Source organism: Hetaerina americana, unplaced genomic scaffold, assembly GCF_022747635.1.
Source record: "Hetaerina americana unplaced genomic scaffold, ioHetAmer1.1.p SCAF_4, whole genome shotgun sequence".
NCBI classification, from domain to species: Eukaryota; Metazoa; Arthropoda; class Insecta; order Odonata; family Calopterygidae; genus Hetaerina; species Hetaerina americana.
The window spans coordinates 40,703,645-40,719,945 of record NW_027286985.1 but is presented as its reverse complement, the minus strand read 5'-3'; the positions used below and the strand labels follow the sequence as shown (position 1 = coordinate 40,719,945).

The 16,301-nt window shown below is 36.7% G+C and overlaps 1 protein-coding gene across 1 annotated transcript in view; it reads left to right on the top strand.

Moving 5' to 3' along the window:
* Positions 1-16,301, top strand: part of LOC139692171 (tachykinin-like peptides receptor 86C) — a 228,640-nt gene that overhangs the window by 178,114 nt on the left and 34,225 nt on the right. Inside the window, exon 2 of the mRNA XM_071590235.1 lies at positions 10,818-11,031. Coding sequence (XP_071446336.1) covers positions 10,818-11,031 — 214 coding nt within the window. The remainder of the gene's footprint in view (positions 1-10,817; positions 11,032-16,301) is intronic.

Here is a 16,301-nt window from a genome sequence, read left to right as displayed (position 1 = left end):
AGGCAGTCTCTTTTCAATGTGAAATACAAATTGCTCGATTGAAGTTTGGAAATTATAAATCTTAATAAACATAATAGTTTGAGAAGGTCGACTCCAAATGTTATGGAGCTAAGCTATGTGATTCTTAGTAATAAAAATGAGTTACCCATACCTTTACTATGTATCTACACTATAGTGTAGATACTATAGTATACTACACTATGGTGTATATAGTATACTATGCTATACTACACTTAGTGTAGATACTATATATCTACGCTAAGATATATTTACTAGATAGTATATGAATCTTAGTGTTAGCACCATTTTTGCAAACACGTAATACCAAAGCAATCTATTCATTTGCCAACCTACTAAATGAATAATCTATGTGGTAGTCTGAATGGTGTAAGGGTCGGAGCTAGAACACGAGAGCCCTCGATTCAAATCTCCAGTGATCCCTCTGGACAATCCCAATGCCCATTTCAAGGGGTGCTACCCTCTAAATACTAGATCTTCCTAGGAAACCGCAGATAGCACAGAGAAATCAACTGGCCTCTTTTTTTGAATCCCTGTATTTTCTATATTTCGTAATCACTCGGAAATCACACTTAGATATCCTTAATACCTAGGTTATCCATTTGAAAATTCGTTTTTAAATTCCTCGTTAAATAATACACATGCCAATCCAATGCACAAAATTTATACTATGCGTTATCCCTTATAATAATTGCATCAATGTATCGATGAAAAGCTTACTTCAATTCATGAAAGCATAAATTACTATAAGGAATAAACACATCCAATCACCACAGATTTGGACTTCAGAGATTACTACTTACAATTAAACCTAACCTCTTATACACCAGGAGACAGACACCTACAGTGGAAGGCCTATTCTCCCACTGTGTGTAGAATTAACACACCGATACACTCGGGCAAAAGAGAGCTGTCTCCGCAAGTGTACAGTGTGTTTTGATAGCCTAGGAGATATTGTTATCCGAGAATCGTTAACTGTCATCAACGATATCATTAGTATTCACGTCATGCGTTTGACTGCGTGCCTGTTCCTGAAGACATCCGGCAGAGTCGAACTGATAAGGAGAGCAATCACTGCGTGTATAACTGCGAGGAGAAAGAGTTTTTAAAATTTTCCCTTTAGTAAAAAACTGGATTGCTTGGCTGAATATATGTTTTGATATTTTAGCACTATTACTCATAAGTGATGCAACAGAAATAGGCTGAGCTTTTCCAAGAGTAGCCGATGCAAAATTTATTACGTAAAAGAAATCATTTAAGAATTCATCAGTTGTTTCAATTGTAATTAGGCATTTTAAACTTTTGTTTTTGGCTTATAAAAATTCAATTTCACCTGATCCTTCCTATTTTTTAGCTATTTATCTTACTTTTGCAGCCAGGTATGGCTTCAGCAGCAGGAAGGTAGGAGCTGCAGATGACTGATGGATAGGAAAATATTCATCAAGCTTGTACCTCCGTTTACTATCATTGATTATACTTGATGAATATGTTCCTATCCATCACCGTTAACTATTTCGAAATAATCTTAATAGAAATTTGAAATTCAACAAATTATGCATTTTAGATAACTCACTAATTAAGAATGAAATGTTGACATTATTTCAGGTAAGATTCTGTCTGCGAAGTCAAATTCTTAAGTAATAATGTTTCACCGTCGATTGTCCCATCATTCATTTAAAATTCAGTAAATATTGTGATTTCAAAAAGAACAAAAATAATCCAAACCCGCTGAATAAAGAAACATGCACCAGATATAATACTAAAGTCGTGATTGCGAGGCACGAAATAAGATTCCCCGTAAAAATTATAACCGATTTAAAAGTTGATAACGCCAAGGGCACTTTAATTAGGCAAAGATAATTTAGAAAAAATCTTTTGATCGTATTTTCAAGATATTTAGTTGTGAAATGGCATACAAAACATGTATCATGGCATTACCTTGCAGCACGTATTCAGTAATTGACCCCATGTTGACAACGCATTACCGTGCATCCCACCTTTTAGCGCATTTACCCTTGTCACTATATTTAATCCTCATCTCCAGGTCCTTTGAAATAGTTTTAGCGATTAATTATTATTGCAATAAGCATTTGCTATTTACTTTTATCAAAGGATACTTGGGTGACCTAAAAACTTAATCATCACCTTCCTGAACACTTTACTTTTGAGTCGATCAACGAACCTGTGTTTCACTTTTACTAATGAAAACCCGAAATTCGCCCACGAAGAAGTTTTTCCAGTCTCCTGTTGAGAGCCATTGCTTTTGTACAAACTAGAAGCATGGATCTATAATCTTGTAAATCATTGCAACATAACGTTTACAAGAGTTCCAATCTCCATAATGGCGAAATACCGGTTTTGAGAAAATATTAATGAAGGACTGCATCAATGCAATGTAATCTTTAAATAGTTTTTTACATATTTGACCCAAATTATGCCGTTTCATGGTACCATCCAAATGGGGGATTTTATTTTTGAACATTGAGTGCTTCATACACCTATCATTATTACGTATACAAAAGTATATTTATGTTTCCGTCATTAACCTCGAAGTTCACGCAGTTTCATTGCTTCACAGAACTTTTATGTGCACCAAAGACACAACCCCATTTACGAGCCCGAGAATCTCAAGTATTCGCAAAGAAACTATTCGTGAGGTGAAACTGAATCAGCCTATTTCCCTTTTATTCCACCTTATGACCTTTTAGCAGTTCGGTCTGGCCTCAAAAGAAGACCTTGTAGGAGGCTGGTCTCTTGTTACTTTTTGAGAAGACCACATGAGGGTGGAAGTTTGGAAGAAGGATGCAATTATCAATTATTTGCAAAGAAGTTCGCGGGAGAAACAAGGTAAAAGGGTAAACCCAGGGGGTTTCTAAATGTGAACTGTTTAATTAGCAAGTTCTTAATTTAATATCACTAGGCAGGGAAAAGTTGGCCGCTTATATGATACGCATAAATTTGAAGATATTAAATTAAGAGAAACTTAGGGAAATACCACAACGGTAAAATATCAGTCACCCTCTGATGTGCATATAAATTTCACAGTGGCAGAATTATTCACCCAGACCGGATTTTGAATTGGATCCATCCGTCGAAATAACAGGATTCAAATCCCCGTCTAGGGATATGATATTTCTCTGTGAAATTTCCCATCTTTAAAAATACTAATGTCAAAGAGCAAGTGCAAGTTGTAAACTATATGCATTTGCCAACACAAAGGCCATGAGCATTGAAACAACCTTGCGACAACTTCAAATCTATTTCCTCCTATATTATAGATAGCCATCAGGCGTATGACCAATGAGGGTATACATTTTCATTGATAAAAGTAAATAATGTTCTTCTTTGCCTTCAGCACTAAATAACATTTACAAAAAGAAACACAAAATCCCTGGCACATTTGCTTTTATCCATAAATTAGATTGAATCCTATAAACTATCCTGTGCATGCAGACTCCTCCAGTAACCTGTATTAGCGCTTTTTATTACGCATTCTATTTCCTCTACTTTGTCTATTGAAATCACTTTCATCACCCTAAGTTTCCAAAGCATTAATAATGAATTTTCTTTAACCCTTCTACCGTAAAATGAGTAGCATATTCCGTATATTTTGACTTTTTGGACTCAAATGTAATGGACAAAGAAGTGAATGAGGGACAGCCTTGTTAAAGCAGCAATTCGAAAATCAGCCAATCAAAATATTCTGGGTCAGTAGAATGAATTTTCATTTACACCAACAGATTCATGTTCATATGAATTGATTTTAATGAGTATCAAGAGGTTACGCATGTAATATTTTCGATATTCTTGCAATAAATAAAATTTCTAAGCGTATATATTTATCATCCTGAAAATAAAAATACTCATTTTTAATTGGTTCATTCATTGTAGAATAAACGTAAAAGACGTCTCTTGGTTTTTTTCTTAAAATCTCTCAAGCTCACGTAAAACTTAAATGAATAAAGCAAGTAAAAAAAGCCAAATGATATAATGTTTTATGATAAAATAAATAGTTATGAAAATACTTCAAGAATAGTGTTTTGTTAACAAAACTCAAAAATAATTAGTTATCTAATTGGAAGGGGATTTTTTTAATCCATATGACTCTAAATATAAATGGAAGCAGGGAGAATGCTGACTATAGTTATACTCGCGATAATAAGGAGTTATGAAAAAACACTTCAGCGTTGGGCAAAGATTTAAAGATGATAAAAATATGAACGCGAAGAATTAATGGGATGAAATCACGCATGATAACAAGTCAGTGAGAACGATCCTAGCCATTAACCAAGTTACTCATAGTGTATCCATTTGATTTCAAGTGTTACAAAGTGCGACAAAAATCATTCGACGAATAACAAATCTCATTTCCTAAGTTAAACATCTTTTCATTTTGAAAGTGCGACACTTCCAGGCAATTTCGTTTTGGATTGATCTTCACTGCCCTACTAAGCCGACGCAGGACAAATGAATGAGATTTACCAAAATAGCACATCCAAGAAACTTCCTTTTGATCTTTCAAAGAGCATGGAGTGAATGCAGTGGGTACTTGTTACATTTCTCGTGAAAAACGAAATGATTCAATTAGATTCCTCTGTAAACGACACGGTTAGCAAGTTAGAAAACTTAGGACGGAGGTTACTAAAAGAAAATGCGACGGTAAACTTTCGATGACTATGACTTCCCTTCATTACCAGGTATCATTTTTTTAGCCTCTGCGGAGGAAAAAAAAGTTCCACGAAGCGGGGACGATGTCTGCAGGTGAAACTTGGAATGCGGACTTTCCGATTTAGTTGGGGAATTATTCCCACGAGGGCGCCGCGGGTCGACCATTAAGGCGATGCGTCAAGGGAAGAGGTAGGAGGGAGAGGCACTTTCCGCTCCCTCTCTCCGGGGGACGCGGAGGATTTTCGGCTGGGATACTGCGTGGGAGACAAAAGGAAAGCCATCATGATTAGGGGCCCTCAACGTTCTCGCTTTAACGACACAATCCCCTTTAAAATCCAGACATTAGTCGAGATGAGATGCAGCTGCATTACGAAAATTAAAAAAAAACAACAGTCATGCTTATTCTATATGAATCTTCGTCTCTGTAAAAACATATTTTGTGACGAACTCTTTAGTTATTGCGTTCACTTTATAACCTTCAATGTTTATATAAACATTTCCATAAGCCTGTTTGCCGCCAAATCTGAAACTCTACTTATACTATACCCAAATATGTAACTTCACTCCTAAAATGTTCATTTAACGGTTGTTCCACACTTAAAAGTGCCATTTTTGGCATCAATCTTTTATATTTTAACTTTCCGTACAAAGATCCTTAACGATATTTGGCACCATTTTTTTAATAATGATAAACATTGATTTTAAAAATGGTTATTAACATAAAAAGGGTGAGTTGGATTATCAGAATACTTCAAAATAAAATTTGCATTTATTTTTACTTCTTTAAACAATGGGGGGATGGATCAACAAAACTATTTCATGGGCAAAGTTTCGAATAGGAATCATGTACTGCAGAAACCCTCATCAAAAACTAAGAGGTTTTGTTGACTTTACGTGTAATGACCCTAAATAAATGCCAATTTTAGGTTTTTGACATATATTTCTAATTTACGGAAGAAATCATACCAGGCAAATAGCGCTTTCCCTTTGATATTAATAATTTGAAATTAAATTGATTCGTTGCATTTTAAAGAATGTGTTTTTACAACCATGTGGCATTTCAATTATTTTAAGATAGCAGTTGGACTCAAGAGTCTCGGGGACTCCAAGGTGGTCGATTTAGACCTCCAGGGGTCGAATTTGCATTGATAGGAGGTCTATTTCAGCTTTAGAATGGACAGAAAAGTAAATAACGAATAACTAATATAATAAGTAAACAATTTTGCATTATATCTTACAATTCGACGTTTTTATGCACCAATTATCGATACATAGTTTGACAAATCAATATGTATTCTATAATGTTTTTTAATTAAGGCCAGATCATGAATACGATCATTTCGCTGAATTTGCTATGGAAGAGCTAAGGAACTTAGCTCTTCCATAGCAAAGGTAAGGAACTTAGGCCAATAAGGTTAGACGTAGAAAGAGAACATGACGTAGAGGAAGATTTTTAGGTGCAACCATGCTTTAAAACAATGTAGAAAGGGCATTAAGGTAGACCAAATCAAACAAAGCCGTAGGAGTTGGCAAAATTACTGCGGAACTACAAAAAGATTTCGTAAAATGTGAGGTGCAGAGTCTATATGGGCTAATTCGTAGCTTATGTGGTGAAGGAATCTGGTCGGACGACTTTATGAGATCAGTGTTATTTCCCATTCCAGTAAAGGTTACATTAAGTGAGGGTTACAGGACAATAAGTTTGATTTCACACACAGGTAAAGCAGCTCTCAGGACTACCAACTAAAGGATACAGAGTAGGGTAAATGATTACTGAGTTGCTGCTCAGTATGAGTTCAGGAAGGAAAGAGGCACTTGTGATGATAATGAATTCACGAGTAGAGATTAATATAGAATACAATCAAGGCGTATTTGCCTGTTTCGTAGATATCGAAGAGGCTTTTGATAGAATTATTTAGGAAAAATTAATGACTGTAGTGGAGAAAATATGAATAGATTGTAGGTACAGGGGACTAATCCGGAAAATGGACATGTATCACACTGCTCAGCTGCTCAGGACGGAGAGTATGGATTGGCAGCGCTAGAAAGAAGAATCAGGCAGAGTTGTTAATTATCACCGGTCCTGTTCAACGTATATGTGGGGGAAATGATAAAAAAAGGCATTGGAAGATCTTTAGTTAGGAATGAAAGTCAATAGGGAATCCAAAAAATCAGTTGGGTTTGCTGATGATCAAAATTTAGTTTATCAGTCAGCCACGTGGTTGCAACCATGCTAGTGAATTGGAAATTCAGTGCAATAGACATGGGATGAGAATCAATATTAATGAATCAAAGGTTAGGCGGTTTAGAGAGTCTAAGTTCATCATTAAAATATAAGGGCAAATATTAGAGCAAGTGGAACAGTTTAGTTATCTCGCAAGTTTTTTGTACCAAAATGGTCAAAGTATTAGCGAAATAAGGAGAATAAATGTGTTCGGTAAAGAAGCTTTTACAAGGAGGAGGGATTTGATGACAGGGACGTTGAGTAAGGATGCCAAGACAAGACTCGTCAAACTTTTGATATGGATTGTAGTTATGTACTATGCGGAGAAATGGTCATTGAAGCAGTATGATAGGCGTAGGTTTGAGGCTTTAAAATTGCTGGGTATGGAGAGGGTGAAGTGGACAGAAAGGGAAACAAATGAGAAAGAGCTGGGTATGGTGGGGGAGGAAAGGGGATTATTGGGAGAATCCATAAGGAGGCAGGGAAGATGGATGAAAAGCATATGAATCGGCAGTGGGCTGTTGAAGACAGGGAGGGGACAATGCTAGACAAACGAGGAAAGACCAGGAACAGGGTAGGGATATTGGACGGAATGAAAGGAGGAAGGAAATATACAGAAATGAAGAGATGCTTGTTTAAAGTGGGAAGTAGATTGTGCTTTTTTAGGTGAAACAAGATATGCATTTGGTAGCGTGTCCATCTAAAACTTCTCTTAATCGGTAGATTACCTAATAATGATAATGTCAATAATGAAATACGTTTCCTTCAATAGACGGTATATAAAAAATACTTGCATATCAATGAGAATGTTAATCACTTCCTCCATATGTAATGTTTGCTATTCAAAGCCAAATCAGGAATATCAATCTGATAATTGTTAATCAAACTCATCTCATTGTTGATAATTTCGCGCACAAACAAATGCTCTCTATATTTTGAATGTAATAAACTTAATACCCTTCTTTCACTCAGGCAGCTTACGTGAATATTATGAAAATTCAAAACAAACTCTAGAGGCTAGAGAATGAAAAATTTCTTAGAATTTTTAAAATTTGATGAACCTTAAACCAGAGCCCTGTGGGCTTCAACATTCGAAAGATATTCTTTTTTTAAGTAACCGAAGCCTCGAGGAATTCAGAGCCATCAACGGTACTGGAAAATTATATTGACAGGTGTCCAGGGCATTTGAGGACGCTCTGTGAACTGCGGTGTTTCTTTTCACATTAATATATCTCTTTGTTCTCCTGTTGATTAAATGTGGATTAGTATGCATTAATGTAGAGGAATCATTTTTTTAACATTTAAAATTTATATCTAAATATGGTAAATGTGGTATGGCACAGGACTGCTTTATGGAAAATATGCTATTGATATTTATGATATTATTAAAAATAATATTCAATAAACACTCAAGCTAGCATAAATTATGAAAGCTTTTAATACATATCTACTCATTGAAATCCTCGTTTGGGTGATATTCATGGATTTTAGTTTTCATTTAATTTTCATTTAATATTCATAATCACTTCATCTGTGATCCATGGTTTTTTGTCCTTTTCCTACTAACAGTTCCTATAGTTTCCTCTACGGCTTTCAATATTCCTTTTTTGATACATTACCAATATTTTCTCGATAGAACTCAGCTATTTTTTCTCATTCATGATTTTTTCTACGGTTTGATAATAATTCTTCTCATTCATTCCAGTTAATCCATCTTCCAATCTTCCAATAAATTTCATTTCCTAACCCGCCGCCTGTGCCTTATCTTGTTCAATCGGACGCTACCCTTCATGGATACTAAATTTTGTTCAGAGTCTGTATCCACCTCCAGGAAACTGCGAATTGATCACTCTGTTACTAAATCTGTGCCTAGCCATAATATAAATACCTGATGTCTTTCTGAGTCACTGGACACTTTTAATGTATATCCACGCCTTTTGCGGTGTCTAAACCAAGTTCTGTTGATGACTAAACCCTGTCTCTTGCAGAATTTCATTCCTTGCTCCCCGCAGCCAGTAGTCGTACCTAAGCCGTAATCCCTTACCTCATCACTATCTCTTCTTTTGCCTACCTTTATTTCGTTTGCCTACCCGTATTTCAATCCCCGATCGCTATCAAATGTTTTCCTGCAGAAACACACACAAATATGACCTCTTAACTAATCGTTTACCCTATGGACTTCTTCCTCCTTAGATAGCCTGGTGGAATGGATACCTAACCAATGACCAAGTTTGTCGGTTCTGCTTAGCCGTTTCCCATTCTCTGGAAACTTGTGATCTACTAGCGACATAGTAAATATGATTTCTAGATACGGCGTCACTTTCGATGCTAAATCGTTAAATATACCTACGTGTATTTCATCGGGCCCGGAGGAGTTATTAGGCTTAATATTTTTCTAATATTATTAGGCTTATTATTTAATATATTATTAGGCAAACATTTATTCCATTATATGAGATTTCAATTATGGGCATCGGTTGGCCGGCACGATTTGGTAAGCTATCGGAGCTATTCTGCGATGCATTGGTGAAGACGCTTTGAAAGAAGGAATTCAATAAGTAAGTCTGTTCCAAGCTGCTGGTTATTCTTTCGCCTTTATTATTTTTAAGTGAATTGACAGTTGACTTATATCCCTCAACCTCTCTGATGTACGACCAAAATGATTTCGGATTCTCTTCCAAATTTTCCACTAATCTTTACCTTTTGAGTTCGGTCAACGCTTTTCGAAATTCCTTCTTGACATTCGTCTTACATATCTTGCAATCAAAAGTGAATTAAATTATTTTGTTACTAGAGACATCATCTAATATTTTTCATCTTGGCGTGAAATATACTTTGATGTCGCGATACTTTTCTTACTTCCCCGTTGTACCATATAGGTTTAGAGTTATCTGTCATACATTTACGGGGAATAAACTTGTTGACTGCGGAGCGCGTGATCTCAAGGATATGATCCCACGTAACCTTGGTATTTCGGTGATTACTATTTTTTTTTTAATTTACAAGTTGACTCTGAAGCACGCATTTTAGGGCATTATATTCCCCTCTTTTAAAAAGGTAAGTTTTTCTCCTAGGCTTCTTATTTCTGACCCCATTTTGCACAAACTTAGCATTTTCTGCCCTGTAGTCACCAATTTCTTTTATAGTTTCTATAGTTAAGGGTTTTTCGGGTATGTCCGTTGCTAACAAATCAAGAATATTAGCGCACCTAGTTGGTGTACTGACAAGTTGATACAAGGAGTCAACGTACAGGAATTCCTTCGACTAGTGTCTTGGGATACCAAGAGATTTTTTTTTCTATTTTTAGTAATCTGCAAGCCACCACTAGGGTGTGTAGCAGGGGATGATTATACACCAGACTAATTTTGAACTGAATATTTTCACCCTTTTCGCGGTCGGACAATATTATTCTGATCCCTTATCCTTTGTAGAAAAAAATCAGATAGGAAAGGGAATAAAAATGCCCCTTATATACCCTTAGTGTGTAAGTTTTACCCGACCAACCACTTAGTTTGTGAATATATACATCCCAATATATGAAAAAATATTGTGGAAGAATGATGACGCACAGGTCTAAATGGTTGCGGAAATTTTTTCTGTGCCAATTTGTAATGTGAGGGGCATAAATTCACGGTTATGAACTTCGAGAGTACATTGGCGAAAGGCGTGAAATAGAGTGACATCATGATGTTGAAAAGAATAACTTTACCGCCCCACAGATTGTTTTAAAATGTAAGGCACAACAGCAACTACGCTTGGAGATTAATTGGAAAGTATCATAAGGTAAAGGGGTTGATTTGTCCCAGGGTATCTGACTTGTATTACACCGATACGGTCCTATTGTTGAATTCGCATTTTTTCCTTGGTAGAGGGAATCATTTCTTTTTGTCTTTTGTTTTATTCGCAGGACACCGGAGGATGCGGACGGCTACCAACTGTTTCCTGGTCAACCTTAGCGTATCGGACCTTCTCCTGTCGCTTCTCAACTGCGCCTTCAACTTAGTCTTTATGCTGGACGGGGATTGGCCCTTCGGCGCTGTCTACTGCTCATTCTCCAACTTTGTGGCCAACTGCAGTGTGGCCGCCTCCGTGTTTTCACTCACTGCGATATCTGTCGACCGGTGAGTCATTTCATAGTACCAGTTTAAAAATAAACTCGTCCTCCACCGATATCATGAGTCTTTTGGCTCATTACTTCACGCGTCACCTTAGAAATTGACTGTAAACTTATATCGCCACTATCAATTTCTGCAATACGGATTTCCACATTATTTTTTTAATGAAAGCTACTAATTACACTGAGGATAATTCCTATGCTTTGACGTTTTATTTAACATAATTCAGGTACTATAATATTTCACTAACCATCGGAAATCGAGATTTAAAGACTGTAATTTCCTGCGAGCCAACGTAAATTTGATCTCTTGATGTACTCTTGGCCCAAGGATCAATACTAATCTGAGCATACTGTAACCTACTAATGCAAGAGGAAACTATGATTACGCACGAAATATTTCGCAAGGTAAACCATGTACGCCTCTAAGTTAATAAGCTATAAGTAAGCTAATTATGTACTTAAGTAATACGTTGTGCTTTAAAGAGGCATCCTGAGATAAAGTATGAATAGCGTGTAATTATTTTTGAAACTTCGTAGAAGAAAGTGGTTAATTTAATATTTAAATTAGTATCAGTCGGTTTTGTCTGGTAATGTAAAGAAGTACTATGTATAATACTTATTAGTAGGGGTGAGTTATATTGATGAAACAGATGGCCCTTCATTCTGAATATGTGAGATGGGACTTACGTTATCTGTTCTTCATTTGAAACCTTAAAAGAAAGACGCCAGTTATTGGTCAAAAATGTTTTCTTTACAGCTAACTTAATACCAAAGAGTGAAAGCTAAGAAATGTGAATCCATGAAGTTGCTAGCAGACGCGAATGGAATGGAGTGCTAAGGCAACCCAATCTCTGGACTGACGGAAATTAATAATGATGTTAGAACCCTATTCAAATGAGTGCTCGTGATTGCCTGTGCCAGTAAAAGTACACGTTTTTCTTTGAATACCTCTGTAGTTTTGTTCCTTTTTACATCTCAGTATCTTCCTATGAACTGTCACGATAAAAAAATCCAAATAAAGACGCACTTAGTCTTCCAATTAGGCCAATCGACGTCTCTATTTTATGATCACTTCAGCTAATGAGCTGTGATGAGGTTTACTGAAGTAAACCGTTCAGGAGTACAAGCTATATTAACGAGTATTTCATTTGCCGAGTCTTCTCGTAACTTAATTTGCTTTTTCAATATTTTTGATGGAGTCAAAACTTAAGGGATAGGCTGTAACACCGGGAACACTTCCAATTAAATACAAAGTATCCTTCGATTTTCTATTCGTTACTCGAAGGAGTTGAAAAAGGTATTGCTCTTTCGTGATCTGTTAATTCAAACTGGTTTCTATCTTCTTCCAATTTCAAAAGTATTGGACAGGTCTCCTTTAAGAAGCTACTCGGTTTGCAAAATTTCGAAGTACTTGCACACCTTTCATTTACTCCGAAAAACTCATTTAGTAATCAACTTCTATGACCATTTTCTTGAAAGATTATTGACTGATGAAAAATCTCGTCATGAAAAAAGATTATACCAATCAATTGAGGATATTAGATCACAATGCGGAATATGGGAAGATAAGGCTTCTTCAGTCGGAAAAATAACACATCCTGGGTGGACGGTAAACGATGCCTAAAAGAATTTTTAGTAGATTTAATGTTATCTCGATGAATGCAAAATCAGGTCTTAAACAGTTAATGGAAGGGGTAATGATAATCAAATCAAATACAAAAAACACATTTGCACACTCGTGAAGGTAGAGACAGCTCTTTGATTGAACTTAAAATTGGTAATTAGAAGATAATACCTTCCATGGTCTCAGTGGCTTTCTCAAAGTTAAATTTACACTCCAAATAAATATACAATTTTACACCAAATGTTATTTTTTTATCCGTAGAACTAAATCTTCTTTGAGGAAGCAAAATATTTTACTTATTCCTGCGTTGGCACCTGAAGTGTAATTGAATCATTTTACTACATATCGCTTCACGCAAGTCAAGAGTGAAAACCTTGGAGGAGTTAAAAATAAGACTAGACATAGGCAAAACTATGATTACTGTCGACAGATGTCAAGAAGTAGGCATGCATGATAGTAATCGGAAAAGTAAGCATTTGTTAAATATGAACAATAAATGGTGAAAACATTTATAAGGTTGGTGTTTTCCAAAGATTTGTATTATGCACAACGCCTATCGGCACGGGCCTAGATCATGATTAGGTAGAAGGCAGATTACTTCTTTCAAAATGGTGAATGTATCTAGTATAGCTGATATACGTGTAGCTAGGGACTGTGGTTTGGGAAAAGGGATGAGGTTTAGGAAAATTGAGAAGGAATCATACAAAAGGGTAATTAGAATATTTCTGGGATTTAAATAGAAATAAACGACTTTTCTCGGTGAAACGTTTTTACTTTTTAATATAGTCTCTCTGTACACTAATGCACTTGGTCCAGTCATGTTAAATGTCTGGACCCCATCTGGAAAATTAGATTCCTTTAGGCATGCAAAATACCCTTCTACTTCGGCTATTAGTTTTTCGTTTGAAGAGATTCTTCGTCCACCGAGGAATATTTTGAGTTTGGGGAAGAGATGAAAATATGATGCCAGATCAGGCGATCAACTTGGGAGTGGCAACAATTCGAATCTTAGTTCACCTATTTTTATCGTGGCAACGACTTTTCTGTGTCAGCGTGCATTGTCTTGATGAAAGATGACTTTCTTTCCTGCCAAACCTTGCCTTTTTTCGTGTATCATTTCCTGTAGTTGCTCAGAATGTTATGGTAGTATTGTCAAGTAATTGTTTGACCAGTGGGAAGGAAATCTATCTGCAGCATCCCTTTCGCCTCCCAGAAAACGGAAGCCATCACTTTTCAGCCCGGCCGTACAGATTTGCTTTCTATGGTGGTGGTGAATCATCATTTGTCCACTGCTTTGACTGCTTCTGCTTTTGTCTCCGAGGTATAGTAGTGGACCCAAGCGTCATCTGTGGACACAAACCGGCGCAAAAAATCTTGTTGGTTGCTCTAAAAATAGGCCAAACAATGATTGGAAATTTTCATTCTGATACATTTTTAATTCTGTGTCAATATTCGTGGCACCCATCTAGCAGACAACTTTCTCAGATCCTATTCCACAGCTAAAACATAATATACCCATTCAAATGACATCCCTATAGCTTCAGCGATTTCTCACACTTTCAGTTAGCGATCCTTAATGACCATTTTATGCTCTTGAGTAAGAATTTCTGGGATTGTGGCACGGAAGGAGCAGAGTCCCTCAGAGTGTTCTGAAAGTCGCCATGAACTTCCTTTGCTAACATACCTTTCTTTTCGAAGTATTTAACCACTGTTCGAGTCTCATCTTTTTCCATCTCCACAAATAACTACATGGGAACAACAACAGAGAGGCGTCCGCACCACAAATCTCTTTCCAGAGCACTGACGCGTTACGTGTTTACTCATAAAGAATCACCTATGTAATATCACGCGGAAAACTTGTTGCTCCAGCGCTTACACCTGGTCGTTCCGAAACCTTTCCTCCTACCCTCGAGAGTTATTTATCAGCCATTTTGGCAACTGAAATTGGAAAATGTATTAAATATAAACGCCAGGAGTGAATTTCTATATATAAGGCATCATACAAAATTTGTACTTTTTTACTACGTTAAACTATTTCCAATTTTTCCAGCCCACCCTATCTTCAGTCCACCGATTCTGAATGCAGTGTGCATTCTGAATGCAGTTCCACTTTACAATATGTAGATGTAATAACTATACCATGTAGATGAAATATTTGAAATCATGTTAAAATGAGTTAAATCAAATAATGAGGTATATATCGTCCCGCTGCATTTGAGTGTCATATCCCCATGGCCCATGGCTTCTTAATAAATAGTTTCAGTGGTGGATTCAAATTAGATATCGCTGCTCTTTGAAATTTATCACATAATATTTTTCATTTAAACTACATAGAGTCATTGAGTTTTGGGACTATTATGTGAAACATCCAGATGAGACGAAATTGACCCCGTGAATATAAAATCAACGTGATGATTTCGATGTTTTTTTTAATTCATGGAGGACAAATATCTTATCAATATAAAACTCTTTGTAATTTCCAAAATACAGAATTAATATAATATTTTAGAATAGTATGGTCTCTTTCAAACAGTTATGTCGTCTTCATACATACCTTTCACCTTCAGCAACATTGAGACATATTATCTGATTATATTGTATCATGGGTTGTTTTATAATTACATCATAATTGATGGATGAATGTTGTTATTGCATCTGAAAATGCCACTGTAGATAAAAACTAACTTGAGTACTTGGAGCCAATTCTCGACAACTGCTAGCTTTTTTTTCTTTCAGTTTTAGAAATTGAAGGGAACTATACTCGATTACCAGGAAACGAAACTTACAGCGGGAACCTAGGGAGTGAGAATCCATTTGATTCAGGGGCCACCGAAGCATCATTTCGGGGGTCCTAGCTCCCTTTGCTCCCGAGTTTTTTGTCACATATGACGCCACAATGAAGGGCACAAGGTTAGTTCCTCAGCGCTCAAAAGCCGACGCCGGCCAAAGGGGTTGGTTGAAGCCAAATTATTGGAATTTGTCAGCGGAGTGCTGCGCGTAATTTTACCCCGCGTGTGTCCTCTTTTGAAGACAGTGCCTATTTCGATCAACTGCTCAGAGGGGGAGGGCCCTTGATGATCTGTGATAGAATTCGAATGATGCCTTGCAGGCTGAAGTGGCGAGGATTGACCGACGAATGTCTCGTTTCCTTCGTGAACCCATTTCACCCCGTTCCCATGCTATCTGCGTGGTCTATGGGTGCGTGGTCGTGTTTGTCTTCCGCAGAATGCGATAGTATGTGATAGGATCGTTCCAGAGTGTTTGTCGCAGGCAAAATGTGATCTCATGACGCAAGCAATTCGGTCGGGGCATAAAATGCGAACTTTCGCTCGCGCCCAAAGGGAAACTTAAGAGTGTTTGGGAGTGGAATGCGACGACTCGGAATTTCAAATATAGTAAAGAGCTATTGGCCACTAAAATTTTCCTGAGGTTTTAGGAATTGCTCTTTGCGTAGTCAAGCAACGTGGCAGTTTCCTTGCAAAAGACTAAACGCACGTCAATTTCTCAGAAAAGACTCTCGAAGTGCTCGTGGCTGAAATTCGTCTATGGAATTATTTTGCGTCATTGAATGACTGTTGCGACATTGATGCTGTGTTTCAAAATTGATATAGTCTTACGTCAATGATTTTGGAACTAACGATTTTTTCCTG